Source organism: Agelaius phoeniceus, chromosome 3, assembly GCF_051311805.1.
Source record: "Agelaius phoeniceus isolate bAgePho1 chromosome 3, bAgePho1.hap1, whole genome shotgun sequence".
NCBI classification, from domain to species: Eukaryota; Metazoa; Chordata; class Aves; order Passeriformes; family Icteridae; genus Agelaius; species Agelaius phoeniceus.
This window is the reverse complement of record NC_135267.1, coordinates 16892925-16911146: the sequence shown is the minus strand read 5'-3', so window position 1 is coordinate 16911146 and position 18222 is coordinate 16892925. Positions and strand designations below refer to the sequence as shown.

Below are 18222 nucleotides of genomic sequence, written 5' to 3'. Positions count from 1 at the left end.
CCAATCTGTGGCTCGGACAGAGAGTCCAGTTAGCTTGGACTCTCTGTCTGAGCCACAGATCTTTGTTATTCATTCCATTCTATTCTTAGCTAGCCTTCTGAGAGGAAACCTTTCCTTCTATTCTTTTTAGTATATAGTATATAGTTATAATGTAATATATATATATAATAAAGTAATAAATCAAGCCTTCTGAACATGGAGTTAACATTCTCATCTCTTCCCTCACCTGAAGACCCCTGTGACCACTGCCACATACATATACTTTTAACATTTAAGCACTAACACTTTTAATGTCAAATATGTTTATGTTAATTTATATATTTCATTTACATATATTCATTTACACGTTTATGTGCATGATGTACACTTGCAGATTTGTTGTCCTCAATTTTAGTTGATTATATAATCTCTTGGTCATTTTCTTGCACATTTAATAAAAGATGTTACTTCCTGTTCATGCTTATTTATTAATAAATGTGCAATAAACCAGAGAATTGTCCCTGAAGTGACTTAAATTCCATTATGATAGCAGAACTGTATGTCTGAACAGAAGTGAAGAACACAGTACTTGGCTCACCTGTGCAAAATCTGACACAATGTATTTCCATCTTGCTGCTTAAACTTCAAGCCTCATTTTGTACTTTGCTGGACTTCATGGAGAACTTCAACCACTCTGATATCTTCTACAGGGACAATACTGTGGAGTGTAAGATCTGCTTGGAAGAGGCCCATAGGATAAAACCCTTGAGGGAAGTGCCTAAGAAAATCTATCATAACTTCTAAGCTCAAGAGCTATTTGTCTCAAAGACCAGACAAAAATACCAGGAGGCCTGTATGGATGATCAAAGAACTCCTGGCCAAATTCAACCAAAAAAAAAAAAAGTATACTGACAGAGGGTGGAAGCAAGGTCAGGTAACCTGGCAGGAAATAGAGATACACTATCTGAGCATGCAGCAATAAGATTAGGAATGTCAAAGATTGAGTTGAATATGACATGAAATGAGAAAGACATCAAAAAGGGTTTCTATGAGTATGTAGGTGACAAAGGGAAGAGAAAGGAAAATGTTGTCCCATTTTTAATGAGACTGGACATGGAAAAGTTTGAGGTCATAAATACAGCCTTTGTCTCAGTCTGTACTGGAAAAATTGTCCTTCAAAAATCCACCATCCTGGAGACCAGAGAAAAGGTCTGAAGCAAGTAAGGTACACCCTTGATGGGTGAGACAGTTGCCAGGAAACACTTGGGCAAGCTGGATATATGTATGCCCATGGGCCCTGTTGGGATGCACTCACAAATCATAGCATCATAGAATTTTATAGTCATTAAAGTTAAAAGTCCAAATGTTAAGATAGCACCACCATGTTCATTGCTCAACCATATCCCCATGTGCCCATCCACACACCTTATAAACAGTTCCAGGTGTGGCAATTTCAGCTCTTCCTTGGGCAACCTCTTCCAATGCATGACCACCCTTTTAGTGAAGACTTTTTTTCCTAATATCTCCTCTTAACCTCCCCTGGGACAACTTGCAGCCATTTCCTCTCATCCTGTCACTTGTAACTTGGTAAAAGAGACTGATGCCCACCTTGTTACAACCTCCTTTCAAGTAGCTGAAGAGGGTAATACAGTACCCCTTTATTCTTCTTTTCTCCAGCCCAACAACCCCAGCTCCCTCAGCTGCTCCTCATATAACTTGTGGTCCAGAGCCCTCATCAGTTTTGTTGCCTTTCTTTAAATATGTAATTCTGTGAGAGCTGGCATATGTCATTGCAAAGTCACTGTCATTTAACATTAATAGATCATATTGATAGCAGAAGCACCCAAAGAATGGTGGAAAGAAAATGTCACTTTTCAAGAAGGGCAAAAATGAAGTCCTGGAAAACTTCGAGCAGCTCACCATTTCCTTGATCCTTATTAAGGAAATGGAGCAGTTAATCCTGGAAATCAGGAACATAAGAAAATTATCTGAAGTAATCAGCATGGTTTCACAAAGGGTTAGTCATGCTTGACCAACTTGATAAACTTCCAAAGTGAAATGACTGGCTTGTAGATGAGGGGTGAGCCGTGTGTATTGTCTGCCTTGACATTAACAAAGCTTTCTGTGTGATCTTCCACAAGATCCTCATGAAAAAGCTGATGAAATATAGGCTGGAGGAGAGTGAGGTGAACTGAAAACTGGAGGAGTGGCCAAGCCCAGAGGAAATGTTTGTTATGGGGTCAACCTTTCCAGAAGTAACCAGTGGTGTCTTCCAGGAGTCAATGGAGGATCATGTCCTTTTAAACTTCTATGAGGAAAGGCTGAGGAAACTGAAACTCTTCAGAATGAAGAAGAAAGGCTCAGAGAGGGATCATATCAATGTATGTAAATACCTCAAGGGAGGATGTACAGAAGATGGAGCCAGGCTCTTTTCAGTAGTGCTCAGTGACGGAACCAGAGACAATGGGCACAAAGGGAAACACAGATGCTGCTAGTATTATTCCTGAACATCAGGAAATACTTCATTACTGTGAGGGTGACTGAGCACTGCCACACATTGATCACGGGGGTTATAGAGTCTCCATTCTTGGAGATATTCAAAAGCCATCTGTACATGGTTCCATGAAACTGGCTCAGGGTGTTCCAGCTTGAACAGGGGGATTGGACAAAATGACCTTCAGAGGTCATTTCCAACCTCAACCATTCTGTAACTGTTACTGTGAGGACTTGCTTATATAAATGACATAATTATATATTGCTGGAAAACTTTTTAAAAGAATCTTTATTTTATCATGCAGTGAGATATTATATAATGGCATTTCCATAGAAGCAAATCTAAAGAGAAATGTCACAGTATTACCCATTGGGTGTAAGTCATTACCACATGTACTGAATATATTTTCTAAACCACAAACAATTAATAAAAGACTGTTTAAACTTATAAAAATGTTATCACCACCCTGGCAATTACATTTTCATAACCTCTGAGGGTTTATGATCTTGGGATATTTTCCTGTACAAAACAGATTTTAAGTTCAGTCATAACTCCATGTTATGAATCAGTGATATGTATCTCTGTGTACAACTAAAAACCGCATATTTATTCTTATCTTGTTTTTGCATCTTTGTTATTTCTCTGTAATTTAGCTTTTTAACAAATCCAGATGTACTCCCTTTTTCTTCATATATAGTAAATTCACTTTTAGATTAAATATTAAAGTACCCTCCTCTGCCTGTAAGAAAACTTCACACATTTCAAACTTGGAAGTTTGCAGTATGATTTTAAAATTAAATTAATAATTTTTCAATCTTTTTTTTAACTTTTGGTCATGTGGTGACCCTCTATATTGCCATCTTCTGGTTGAGTCCGTCTAATGTAGCATAATGCTTCAGAGAAATTCCCAGTTCACATTCAGATTAATTCCTAGTCTGTCCTTTCTCCCATATCTTTGTGTTAACTATATCTTGATACATCAATGTTCAGCATCAAATAATTCCAGCTTTCATGATTACTAGTATGTCTAAATAAATAGCACTCTGTTTACTTCTGGTTTAAAGGAAGCCCTTCTTGGAATTATTTGGAAAAAATCCCCCCCCCAAAAAAAAATTTATCTAAACATGTCATTCACTAAAACTCTTCTGTTTAGATGCCCACAAAAATGTGAAGGCATTAACTCTAAACAGATAGGCAATGATGCCTCGCTGGTTTCTCTCGAGGGTTTGTATCTATATAATATTGATTGTAGAGTTAAGATTTGGGAAATCTTTTCATTCTGAATATATACTGTACCCCACATAACAAAATACAGTCTGTCATTGCTTCACCTGTGTGTAATTAATAAATAACAGTATTAAAGCTCATTATTAATGTAGGCCTCACAGTGACTTTTTGAGTTTGACATTCATATATTCTACATTCTCTTGATCATTCTTCTTTCTGCCCAAGAAGAGAAACATGGCATGTGGGCTTTCTAAAATCATTCCATGACTTTAAATTTCTGGGCTTTGTTTTTTCTTTTTTTATTTCACAAATACACAGGAGAAGTCCATGTGATATCTGCAGTCTGAAAAAATATTGTGTTTGTATTTTCAGTACATTATTAATTGGTTTTGCATTCATTGGATGTTTTAAAATAGTTTCCCCCTTCTGTAAAAGGTGTGGATGGTATATCCTCCATGCTGCCATGTAAAACAAATCTTGAAGGAAAGTACTTGAAGTTATGTGAAAGCCAATCCTTTTTTACACAAGTAAGTTTAGGGCTTAATCCCTCATACAAATCAAGTCTAGAACAGGTGATGGACACCCTAACACATTATGAAGATTGAACCTTTTTACAGGGAGCAGCAAGATCAAGGCTGCTCCATGAGAGGAATCACAAACTAGAATCCAAGTTTAACCTCAGTGCAACGTTGCCATCACTAAGAAAAGAACAGTTCTGCAGCATCTACAAAGAGAAGTCAGAACCAGTGTCTGGTTACAGGGTCCCTGACAAGCCCCAGACAGCACAAGCAATGGATCAAATCCAGGATCCAGCTAGGAAAGCAAGTTAGAAGCAGTAGGAGACAGAACCAGAGACAAATCTGTAATATACATACAAGGCATCCATCAAAAAATAAAAAAAACTAAAAAAACCCTTTCAAGATCACTCTTGAGACAAGGAGGGAAGCAGAATTGGAAATTAAAACATCTGCATAGTTCAGGGCAGATCAAAGTACCCACAGCTGAACTCATCAACAATGGGCAGGGTCTGTAGGAAGCACCTCGGTGAGGCTGCTGCAGACAATTTGGGTATGTTAATGCTCTCAGGGCTCTGATAGCTGCTTTATAGGAATTGCCTGAAGCAGGGTCATCTGGAAAGCATGAAATCATTCCTTTTGCTGACAAAGAAAGGCAATCAGGTTCATTTTTTTCTCACATCCATTCTGCATTTGAAACACCTGCTTCTATTTCCATTCATACAGTTCATATCAGGATAGGACTAGACCATCCCAGAAGCACAGGTCATATCTGCTCCCACACTTCCACCACATTCAAGGCTGGGCTGGGTTTCCAGCTCAGGGCATTGCGTAGTACAACCTTTTCAGGGGCTCTGGCTGGCTTTTTCTGCTACAGAAGATTGATTATTGCTGGCACATTGTGCCAGAGCAGACTGTCAAATGTACAATGTAATCCCATGGACATAGATGAGCTGGGCTCAGGGCAGTTTACATTTGAAGAGTCACAGACTTTCTCTGAGTTAAAACTCCATCAAGAGGATGGAGCGGTTTGACACATCATATAAACTTTCAATCTGTAATAGGCATTCACAGAAAGGATTACTCTGTATGAGGTAAATAAAAATTAGATTTGTTTTGGATTTTTAACTACTACAATATTTTACATAGAAAAGACTTCAAACTAAATTTAAAAATGAGCAAGTGTGTAGAACAACAAAGTTGAGAAAAAGAAATGTCTGACAAGTTCAGTAAAGCCTCACCTGGACCGTCTGTCTTTCTTTTTCATAACTGCATTTTCTGCAAAGTCAGCAGAAGCATTACTCAGCTTGATGCATCTCTTATCTAACAGAATAGCTTATATTGCTTAGCAAGCAACAAAATTTCACAATTCGTTATCAGGTACATGACTGGAATGCTTTGCAATTATATACATTTTATAAAATGGTGGACAGTAAGACAAGGGTGTTGTGAAAACAATCCTCAAATGCACTGTTAGTATTTTGGCTACTTCTTGAATTTTAAAACACTTTTGTGTTTTGCTTTTTTTTTTTTTTTAATAGTACTTCATTAAGATTAAGATTACATTAAGCAAAATGTTAAATCATTTGCTTTTCATCTGATCTCAGAATAGAAAGATGAATTTTGTGTCTTTAATATCTCAAGTAAGGAGTTTTACTTAAAAAAATATTCTTACACATCCTTTCCTTCATTGTGGTCATTTTGTGTGCCTTTACATGGTCAAACTTTATATTTCATTTTGCCTATAAAACAAAAGTTGGTATAAACAGTATTTAAAAGAAACTTCATATTTTGATCTTTTTGCATGTGTTTTGAGATTCAGACAGAAATGTTATAGTGGTGGTGGTGCTCAATAAGAGATACTTTAAATATAATGTGTATTACCTTAAGAAAAGAAGCTCTCAAATTATTTCAGTTCTCTTCTAACTTCTGAATGAATTTCAGATATTTATTCTAATCTCTCAATATTATATTAGAGAACAGTTTGAAATTGAAGCTATTTTGATATCAAAAAACCCCTCAATTTTGTGGATATTCTACAAAATCTAACAATAATTTGATAAGTTCAGATAAAGTGCAAAGTTCATGTCTTTAAGTTAAGCAGAAAAAAGACATCCAAATTTTGAAAAGTTCAAACTTTCAATCTAGTGATCTTATGGAACTGCACTTCTGAATGTAAGGAATATTCAATGAGAGTTCATCCATTAGACTTATGAAACTTAATTTTTTTTGTTGTCTTTCATCTGTAGTTATATTTACCTGAGAACTTCAGAGTCCCTCCATTTGCTAAAGTAGCATGATTGTTTTAAAGAGAGTAAGTGATATTAGTAGCACTGAGGATGATGAAACATCTTTGATAATTTTTTAGTATTCACTTTCTCAGCTCCCTATGTTCTTCTCAACACCTTTGTGCTCCTGCAGAATAACATCTTATGTATCATTAATGTGCCAGTAGAAACTGTTGCTGTTAAAGATCAGGCAATGCAATTTGCAAGTGACAGATTTTCCTGTAATTATCTGTTATATATTTGAGAACACTGTAATTTTAAACAGCATAAAATATTCTATAGCATTAATAGAAATATAGTTGGCTCACAGTCATTTTTAACATTCTCTTTTTACTTCAGATTGGTGATATGATGCCTTTAAAATGTATAGGACCTCAGACCTAAAGCTATGATTTATTAAATAGCTAATTAAATATTATGTTTTACTAGTAATTATGTTTGGAATGTGTTGTATTAATTTTAACCTTAAAAGCATAAACCAAAAAAATTTTTATATTAACATACTTTGATGCTGAAAGTAATTTGTAGCCAATTAACAATTTTTATCTGACTTTCAAAGAAGGTTCTCATCATACATTTCAAATGCGTAGTTGAGAGGAGCTGCATACTGAAAACAAAAAAGGCTTCTCTGTATCTGTCCAGCTTTTTTCATGTCTCAAATACTCAGAAAATATGGTCTCACGGTAGCTTCATAGATTCTTTGATTCTCTCTGAAATATGTTTAAATACTGCCCACATATTACCTTTGTACTCTGAGAAGATGAATTCCTAAATTCCCCCTTGCATGTTATCTTAGATATCATCAGTATATCATGATGCTCTCATTCTATTATTTCCCCTCAAAACTGCATTTGCTTTAACCTTTAACAATTCAAGGGAGGTGGAAGAATCTGTTTCAAGGAGTTTTTTCTAGTACGTGTTTCAGCTTGCCCATGGCTTGTGGCCAGACAATTTACTTCTGCAGGAAACTCTGTTTGTGGTATTTGTGCTACTCTCCACCTTCCTATCCAGAGGAACAGATGCCAATGCATTTTTATTTATCTCCCTCAAAAGAGATAAATAATAATCCCACCATAATCAGGGACCTGAACTGGAAAGAAAAAGGAATGCAAAATACCAGAATTAGATCAGCAAGGTTGCATATAGTGCCATTACCTTATCAGAACTTCAAAGAAAATTCTTTAAAATATTGAAGAACTTAGAAATTAATTTATATGTTGGCCAGTCCTTGCTGTAATGCTCACTGGTGCCATGACATATGTTAGAGAGCGTTCAGCAGCTGCTCTTAGCAGAAAGCTTTGTAGTTTACTGAGTTACCTGAACTCTGCCTGGATTTTGCTTTTTCTCCCCCTTTTCATACATATATCTTCAAATCTTATAGAAAATGCAGAGCATGTTTAGAGGCAGAAAAAAACCTAGTAGGTGCCCTTTTATCACAAGCTTATGTGTGGAAGAGAATCTTGGTTCTTCATTTCTCCAAAAAAGACCATTTATATCTAGTAGATACAGATTTTGAGAGCCAAGAGTCCTGGTTCATATGTTCTATGAGAGGGCATGCAGGTGTGCTGCAGAGAAGAGACCAAATTATTTTCACCATGGAAAGAATTCAGAGGAATATCAGCATTTGGTTTCTTTTTATCTTCTGCTGTAAGATACACAGAAAGCCCAGCATGCTGTCCATACTGCTGACTTGTTATAATCACTGAACGTGATTCACCTCCATATTCCTATGGCTGGATATAAGGGGTAAACCCTGCCTGGACACCAGGCACCCACCAAATCCTCTCTATCACTCCCCTCTGCAACTGGACAGGGGAGGGAAGATATAACAAAGGGTTCATGGGTCGAGACAAGGAGAGATCACTCACCAAATACCATCACAGGCAAAACAGACTAGAATTAGAGCTATTAATTGAATTTATAAAATCAGAGAAGGATAATGAGAAGTAAAATAAGACCTTTAAAAACACCTTCCCCCACCCATCCCTCCTGCCCAGCTCTACCTCATCCCTGCCAACAACACAGAGAGACAGGGAATGGGGGTTATGGTCAGTTCATCATCTGTGGTTTCTCCTGCTGCTCAGGAAGAGGAGTCTTTTCCCTGCTCCATCATGGGATCCTTCCAACAGGAAATAGTTCTCCATGATTTTTTCCAACATGAGTCCATTGCACGGGAAATAGGTTCCACAAACTACTTCAACACGGGTCATTCTTCCATGGTGTGCAGTCCTTCAAGGACAGGCTGCTCCAGCGTGGTCCCCCACATGGCGACAAGTCATACCAGGAACCCTGCTCCTCCTCTGTCCACAGGTCTGCAGGTCCCTGCCAGGAACCTGTTCAAGCATGGACCTCTCACAGCTTCACAGCTTCCTTTCAGGCACCACCTGCTCTGGCATGGATCTCCTCCAGGGGCTGCAGGGGCACAGCTGCCTCACCATGGGCTGCACCACAGGCTGCAGGGGAATCTCAGCTCTTGTGCCCAGAGTACCTCCTGCCTCTCCTACGCTGACCCTGGTGTCTGCAGAGCTGTCCCCCTCACATATTCTCACTCAGCTGTTCTCTGGCTGCAGTTTCACCTGTGCAAGAACTTTTTTTCCTTCTTCTTAAATGTCTTATCATAGAGGTGTTACCACCATCTCTGATTGGCCCAGCCAGCCTCAGCCAGCAGCACGTCCATCTTGGATGTGGTTGATATTGGCTTTCTTGGACATGGAGGAAGCTTCTGGCACCTTCTCACAGAAGCCACCCCTGTGCTCCTCCTTCTACCAAAATCTGGCCACAAAAACCCAATACACTGGAAATAGCTTTTCCTGTTACACATCAAAGCAATCGCTTTTGTAGATTACAAATCTACATTTCAATATACTTCCTAGATTTGCACTTAGTTATTTAATCCCCTTTTATCTGCATTTTGTCTCATTAAATGTTCTTTAGTGATTTGGTCTTACTCCTCCTTTGTCCAATATTACAGTACTGACCACTTGCTGTAGAACATAGGCTGAACTCTTCTATGACACATAAATGTCTGTAAATTAGTGTTGGCCTGATTTGCACAGTCAATGATACTTCACAATTCTGTTTCAAAGGTGTCAGAGAGCAAAATGAAAGAAAATTATTGACAAAACTGGACAAGAATTGCTTGAATGCTGTAGATTTGTATACTGGAAAAAAAAAAGTGTCAGGATTTTGTATAATCTCAGTAAGAAAGCTTTCTATTTTCCTGGTTGTAATGCTTCCAACTTTGCCTTTCAAAATTGACTGCCCTGTAACCAATGAAGCAGAAAAATTCATGACACACAGTGAGTCTATCAGTAGTCCTGTGTACATGGTGTACCATGGCCAGTGGGGTCACCATGTAGACTGTGACAATCCCATTGACTTTTTCATTGCAAATGTATCTCTATGATTTCAACATGTCAGCATAATTGTCCTTTTTTATTTTTAATTGAAATTTTCAGGAGAAACATGTTCTGTTTGCATCAATGAGTGTGAAGACAGACCCTGTTGGAATGGAGGAACCCGTGAAGACAACATAAGTGGCTTCAAATGCAATTGCCCCTTTGGTAAGCATTTATCCCTTTTATATAATTCCTATGTTGGCACAATATGACACAGTACTTGCTACTCAACTGCTATAAAATCTTGTATAGTGCAAGCATTCTGCTTGCATTTTGAAATGTACAGAGCTAGTTTTTTAGACTAATAAAAAGATTTTTTTTTCTAATTTGTCATAAGAAAATCTTATAAATTATAGATTACTTCAATAAAAAAGTACTTGTAGTACTTGAACATATTGGGAAAGAAATATGACAGAACTGAAGATTTTAAATTATTTAGTGTATATATGTATAGACACCTTACAGCAATATATTCTTTCAAAAAATGTAGGGTTTAGGCAGCAAAATGTTGAAATTTAGCAAACATAAAAACCCTAATCTTTCAAATCTCACTCCACTAGCCAAATTACTAATTCCCAAAGGAACTGAACATTGCTCTAAAGTTTGTATGACCTCAGTCTGGTTGCCTGATCTTTGTGGTATCTCAAATGTCCTGAAGTATCCAAGGTATTGTATAAGGCTGGAAGATATGCTAGAGGATATAAGGGACATCCAAAATGCATCAGGCCAGGTAGCAAATGAACTAAGAACAACACAAAAAGACCAATCAAAATTAGGGAGAAAGATATATGATACTGAAAGTTTTGCTTTGCTAATTTTATATATATTGTTTAATTTGAGATTTTACATGTTATTTTGTGTTGACTAAGAAAACGTAGAAAAAGGTGGGTTAGAAACTCCTAACCTTAGAAATTGATTTGACCAAAGGAGCCTGGGGTACTGATTTTGCAACTTGTAAGTTCATTCATAAATGTGAATGATAAATTACTGATAAATTCAAAAATGGTTTTTGTTTTTACATGTGCATTTATAAGCTCATTGTTACTATGGAAAATAAGGTCAAGAAAACAAATTTTATACGGTTATGGACTAAGAAGTACATATGATACTGTAGTGTTTTGAAGATAAACTTATAGTGATCAGTAAAGCCTGGAAATGTCAGAGTACTGAAACACAGGTCTCCAATGAACCCTCTCAAAATGAACAACTTTTTAAAAGAGAACCTTAATGTATTTAATAACATAAGGTCCTTAAATGCCTTAAGGTCGGTATCTGCTGAGTTGGGAATTGAAGACAATACTGAGTTATATCTTCAAAGATAAAGTAATGCTTTCAAGTTTGTTGCTTCACTGAGACAAAAGTAAGCCTGCCAGGTGTTTCACTGAATAAAGGCTGTAGCAAAACATTAGCACAAACATTATCTCCTTTGTTCTTCTGAGATAGACATTATCACATTCAACGCACCACTTTGCTATCATGTGTTTGACTCTTGTTGGTGTTCACCAAAACTTTTATCTATAGTGGATTTTACACAGCAGCATGCTGCACCTATTTCTTTGCACAGATCTAAAAGGAGAACCCTTTCACACAGCAGAATGCATGTCAGTGACAGGAAACAAAATTGTTGCGGCACTGTATTCGTAATTGTCCATGTCTCTTTCTTCAAAGAAAAGCCAGTCACTTTGTAAAGGTTTCCTTACCCAATTAATTTCTGTAATAATTGCCAGTGTGCGTGAGATCTGGAAAATGAGTTTCATTCTAGTGACTCTAAAGAAATGCTGTATATAGCAGTGGTTCTTCATCATCATCAGTCAAATGATCAAAAAAACCTCATAGTGAACCAGGGGTCATCTGTAGAAATGATCAGTTATTTCTGAAAAGAGTTAGGACTTGCTGTAATTTGCAGCTACATTATTAATATGATAGTAAACTGAATTGGAGAAGGGAAAAATTGTGTACTGATGTGAATACCTAACAATGAGCTAAAAAGAGGAGAATTTTAATCTAAATGTGATACATATTCTATTTGTGCCCTTGGCCAAATTAATTAATATCCCTGTTCATATTCTCTAGGTGAAAGTGCAGATAAACAAATGTAACCATTTCAAATATATTGCTGTGATTAAATAATATCTGTAAATTGCCTGAAATCACAAGAAGCGCTGTTACTGGATGCTTTTACTGCTAGCTCAGTTCTAACAAGAGTGTCACTTCAAAAGATAACACAGCTGACTTGAGTTAATCTTTAAGTGAAAAAAGACAATTTTCCCCCATACTCTCATTGACAGCCAGTGTGCTACTGGATTTCTGGAAAAAATAAGTTTTGCTTCTCAGAGGAATAGTAGTTATTGGCTTTTTATCAACTAAATAATAGTGAGTAAATAAAAAAGAAAAATATTTAATAAATCACATGTATTTAATAGCAATAGACAAGGGAACACAAAGAATTTGGATACTCCCTAATGATTAAGTTCTTGTAAATGAAAAAATTTGTATCTATAACTGTCTGACTAGACCAATAACATTTTTATTCATTAGCTGCTGTCTTTGCACTTTTCTGCTTTGCCTCTGTTGTCTAAAGCAGTATCTGCACCTTATTTTAAATGTATAATGATATCTTTTCAAATTTGAACTTTCGATATCAAATATGTTACAAAAAATGAACATAAAAATCTTTGTCTTCAGTGGAGGTTCTGTTTCTAATTTTATTTAGATTATTATTTTATGAGTAATAGTAACTGTTTTACCAGATACATCTTAAAATAAATTAGTTGGGCAAGAAATATGCCAACATTTCTGCCCTGTCAAAAGTGAGCAGCACTGTTTTTTACCTTTTACTAAATATTCAGGGGTAACCACAGTTAGAAGTTACATACATTTAAAGGGTAATCACAGTTAGTAGTTGTATACATTAAAATTCATTGAATAGTTTTTTCTTCAAATTATGACATAACAATATTGTTATTTATTTAAATATAAAAAAGCATAAGTCATCTTAAAGTACAATTTAGAAGGAAAGGATTAATTTCTTTTTAGTTTTTCTTTCATAAACATTAATGCTAAGCTAAGACAGATGTGGGGCTTTGCATTAGCAATGGTTGCAGACAGTTTAATGATCTTGACATGGCTTCATAATGAAGAGATGCTGTATAATAGTAAACACAGAGTAAACATATGTTTTGAAAGGAAAATAGATATTTTTTTATCTTTTATCTTATAGAATTTCCATGCAAAATGAATGTAAGACTAGCACTTTTTGTTATAAAGATACCTATTTTTCCAAAAGCTCATCTGGTTACCCATGGTATGCAGTGTTGCATCTGGAAAATGCATACCTGGCCCAGTGAGAACATGGATGATGCTCTCACATCATACACATGATACATGAAAATGTAAGGCTGAATTCTTCACCATACTGTGTACTGTAGATAATTGGTTGTATCTGAAGACAGTAAGAAGATTAGCCTGATTAATAAACAAGGTTCATTAACTCAACAAGAATGTTATGGTAATACTTAGGCTGCTTCTGATAATAAGTAGGATCTTTCAGATCCTGTGTCTTTATAAAGTAGAGTGATTAAGAAATGCACAGAAACTAGCATATTGCCATTGGGGGGAGTTAAGGAAATTAAATTGTCAGAGAAGATTCATAATCTGATAAAACTGCTTGCTTTTGATTGAGACTTGTGGTCCTCCAGTTTTATTTTATTTAGAGCTTAAAGTGGAAAAAGCACACAGAATGTGCAAATTGACCTATGCTATATTAAGGCAATAATCAATCAAATATATTTATGTCTGTATTAACTTTCCAAGACAGTTTTTTCTTCTAAAGAGTTACCCAGATCTACCCCAAATGCTTCTGCAGCCTACACAGTCCATTAAAATGACCCAAAATTTGCAATTTTTTAAAGTTTTCAAATTTACATATAGAGTTCATCCATCCTTGAGAAGCAAAATTGTTTTTCTTTGTCAATAAATCAGAACTTTATATATTTAACAAATCTAAAAAAATGCATTTAATAGTATGACCTCATTATATGAAAATATATCTTATGCTTTATTAATTACTTTCAAGTAGTTCAATTTCTTCATATGTGGTCAATTTTAATACTCAAACTGTTATTTTTATATGACAAATCCCCTTTCAGCAGCTTTAAAAATAATCCGTTAAAATTCTCTGTAATACAGCTGGGACCTTTCTTAGAAATTATTCCAGTAGTCCATCCTGCTGTTGATAAGATATTGTCACTAAATAGGATGAAATGAGGTCATTTAATCATACAGATCATTAATTCACATAAATGTATCTCAGCTTTGCTGGAAACCTGAAATAACTAGAGTCAAATTTTAAAAGTAGATAACTAGATAAAATAATTTCCTTGTAAGCAATTTGGGTTGATGCTGAGGTTTTTGGTTTTGGGGTTTTTTGGGGGGGAGGATTGTTTGTTTTTGTTTGGTTAGTTTGTTTTTTTTTTCCTTTTGGTTTAGTTTTTCTCATTCCCCTGTACAATATTCTAATTTTATTAACACAACATAGGCAGCCCATGCATCAAAAGGTATAGGTTACTTTCAGTAATGGACTCTTCAGGGTCTAGTTTTGCAGATTTTTGTGACAGAACATGATCTTTATTTTTGCACCTCAAGATAAGAGGGAGTAATATACAGATAGTTCAAATAGAATGAGACAATATCTTTAGATATTGCATGAAATCATTACCTAAGTCCTTTTCTCTCTTAGTAAAAGACATGCATGGCTTTCAGGTGTACATCCTTTAAAACTGTTTTTCAGGAAAGTAATTGTATAATTATATAGCTTGGGTGACGGGTTACTGCTATATACTGATGACCTTGTATAGGAGATTTTACAGGCATTATTTCTGAACTTTAGGTAGGTCAGGTCAAGTGTAATATGTTTTAGCTTTTGCTTTGCTCCTCACTATCCTACTCTAGGTTTAATTTGCAATAAATTAGATCAATTTTCTCCAAGTTGAGTTTGTTTTTCCCATAATTCTCTCTAGCAAGTGATTTCACTGTCTTTATCTCAACCAATGAGGTATTTCATCTAATTTTCTCTCCCCGTACTGCTGACAAGAGGCAGTAAGAAAGCAGAGATCTGGGTAGAGGTCTGGAAGCCATCCAAGGTGAATCCACCACACACCCAAAGCGTCAATGCTGTAAATCAGCAGATTTAGGAAAAGGAAAGTAAAAATAGGAACCTTCATTATTTTAGCATCCTCTAGTCTCTCGTGCAACAAAAGATGAAGTTTGCAGGAAGAAAATTCTAAAATATTTAAATTCATTTATTCATTGATACAAATAACATAAGATAATTTTTATGAGATTCATGAAATATGGGGAAAGCACTGTAACAATAAGTCCTATAAGCAGGATGGAAAGACCCTAAATAAACCTTCTGCTCACTACTGTGATAGAGCCAAGTGTTGCACTTATAGCAGCTCTGGCTGGAAGATGACACTGGAAAACCAAGGTATTCCAAGGAGTCTGAAACCTGTGTTCCAACCCAGCAAGGCATCTTGTGTTGCTAAATAGTATCATCTGATGTTTTTCATCAATTTTATTGGAAGAAACTCCAGCCTCTTTCCTTGGAGCAGAGAAAACCTCCAATCAGTACCAAACATACTGAGGAAAATGGTAGGCACTGTCTCTTGCCATCACTTGCTGTCCCCATGTGATCTTTATCATTAGAAACATAAGGACTGATCAGTATTGATTAATAGGTATTCTGAATTCAGTGTAATAAAAGTGTAACCTAATACCATCTTCAGTGATGGAGGCAATGGCCAAAGAAATTTAAGTGATGATATGTATGCAGCTACTATTTGATACTTGATTTAATATGTGATGTTGGAACTAATATGGTGTTGGCTCAATATAGAGTGAATGTAATTCTCCACACAATCTATCAAAAAATTGAAGGGAAGATAACTGATGAGAAAGTCCTAAAGGACCTGTGCTGTGCTCCAACCTTTGTTAAGATTAATGTATCCAGTAAACTTTTAACCTATCAGTGAACCAGCGTGTTTAGCAAGGAAAAAATATCCATGGAGACTCTTAGATCAGCTCTTGTTCCAAGAAATGTACATTTTCAAAGCCATGGTTTCATTCCCTGTATGTTTTATTGCCTTGGAGTTTATTTGTACGTTCTTCTTCTTTTATGTTGCTCAGTCTTCAGATTGTTTTTATTAGTCCCTGATGGGTTTTTTCATTTTGGCTATTTATACTGCTCATTGAAACGCTATTAATTCTTTGGGTTTGCTTTCAAATTTGTTTTATATTGCATCTTCAGATTGCTTTATGAAGATGTGCCACTTGTTACCCTTTCCATTCTGCTTCCATTGGTATTTCACCTTTTTTTTCTTAATGAAAACAAATATTTAGAAACTTGTATTTGTTGCAGGTATGCTCATAAAGACTAATTAAATTCCTGTTTCTTGCAGACAGGCTAGTTAGCAAGAATTTTTCTTTTTTGTCACTGAGTACGTGTATTGTTTTTCTGGTTAACCTGCTACTTGTTTATTTTATTTATTTTAAACTTCTTTTGTTTTTAAATTCCTTTTATACATGAGTTCTGTTAGTTGAACTTTTCAGTCCACCCTTTTATTCATATAGGTAAATATTTTAAGGTTTTCAAATTTGGTGAAATTGTTTTTACAGGTTTACTTCTTCCTTTAGTTCACTTGAAGCAAAATATTGTGTAGAGTGTAATGATAGCCTTTTATGGAGGGAATGATTCACTCTTTTAGTCACCTTTCCTTTTAGTCTTTCAGCTAGATGAGAGTAAGAGTAAACTGAAAATTTTCCTTTTTATGTGTTTCAGTGCACATGAATATGCCATTAGTCTTTTCCTTACATCTGAAAAGTTCTTAACCTAACACCTTATTCTGAAAAATTAAAATCATTGATGACTTCAGGAAGATTAATCTATTAAAATAACACAAAAAATAAGCATCAGCAGCTGAATAAAATTGTAGCAACAAAAAGATTTCTAATCCAGCTGTTTCCATGACAACCTCCCTTCTTAGGTTTCAAAAACATTTCTGCATTACTCCTGTGCTACTCATCATGTTTGTTGTATGTTATTTAAATTGATAAATGTTTCCATGTATTCATGTAGAATATTGGATGAAACACGTGACAGAAAGTCTTGTTCTATTTGTATTACAATAGTGTCATGATGCCTGATTTATATTAGGAGCACTTATATGACATGCTCTCTTTATGATGTTTTCATTTTCAGTGTTAATATAATTCAGGAAGTTCAATGGGTTTTGGTTTGTTTGTTTGTTTGTTTGAAGGGCAATCCTCATTGATGCAAACAAAATAGGAAATAGTTGGATATACCACGGTTTACTTTCCTTATTTTGTAGTTGCATAGAAAGCATTCATACAGATGAGATGAACATTTTGCTAGACGTACCAGTCTTTTGTATCAGAGTTTAAACTGGGAGACCTTGCATTCAGAAAACTAAGTTTTAGCCAGCAGAAGATAGATGAGATGAGATGAGATGAGATGAATGCCAGCTGATGCGATTTACTCTGTGACTAAAGACACTGCAGTAAAAGTGGACAGAGATCTCCTTAGCATTATTCTGATGACATTTTTCATCTTTACAAATTAATTTTGGAGGGTTTTTTTTAATTTGCATAATTTTCTTCCATATTTTTCTCATTATACCTTTAAGATTCTTTAAAAAGTTCCTCTATTTTAATAAAGTGGAATGCTATGCTTTAATGCGCTATCTGGACCTAAAAAGGACAAGTGGAAAATGTGTATACATTATAACTAAATGTGAATCATCAAAAAAATAACAGGAAGGATGATACGTGTAGCAGGATGATACGTGTAGCAGGATGATAAGGGCAGGATTGCAGTCTGTACAAACAGTGAAAATTAGCTGTAATAAGGCACAATTAAAAAGTTCAATAAAATGAAACCTCACAAAAGCTACCACACAATTTTATTATGTTCAACATAATTGGCAGTCCTTTTTAGAGGATTACTCAGGACTGAAAATAGTGAAGCTGCTGCCCAAATTGAAGCACACTGTTTGAGACAAATGGCACCCTCTCTGCACATATTATGACTTCAGCAATTAAAAATAAAATTTTAAATGAATTAATAGCATTAATACTCCAGCCACCTTGTCTGGAGTAGTCTAGGCTGCCCACAATATTAATCTGTTGTTGCATCCAACCTCCATAGGCAGTCCTCAAATCAAGTACTCAGTCCAAACAGAACCAGAAAGTTCTGAGACCAGATTCACAGTTCACTTTAAAAACAATAAAGAAAAGCTGATGTA

The 18222-nt window shown here is 35.6% G+C and overlaps 1 protein-coding gene across 1 annotated transcript in view; it reads left to right on the top strand.

Moving 5' to 3' along the window:
- The window catches only part of EYS (EGF-like photoreceptor maintenance factor), a 792123-nt gene that overhangs the window by 183569 nt on the left and 590332 nt on the right, over positions 1-18222 (top strand). Inside the window, exon 12 of the mRNA XM_054630570.2 lies at positions 9962-10066. Coding sequence (XP_054486545.2) covers positions 9962-10066 — 105 coding nt within the window. The remainder of the gene's footprint in view (positions 1-9961; positions 10067-18222) is intronic.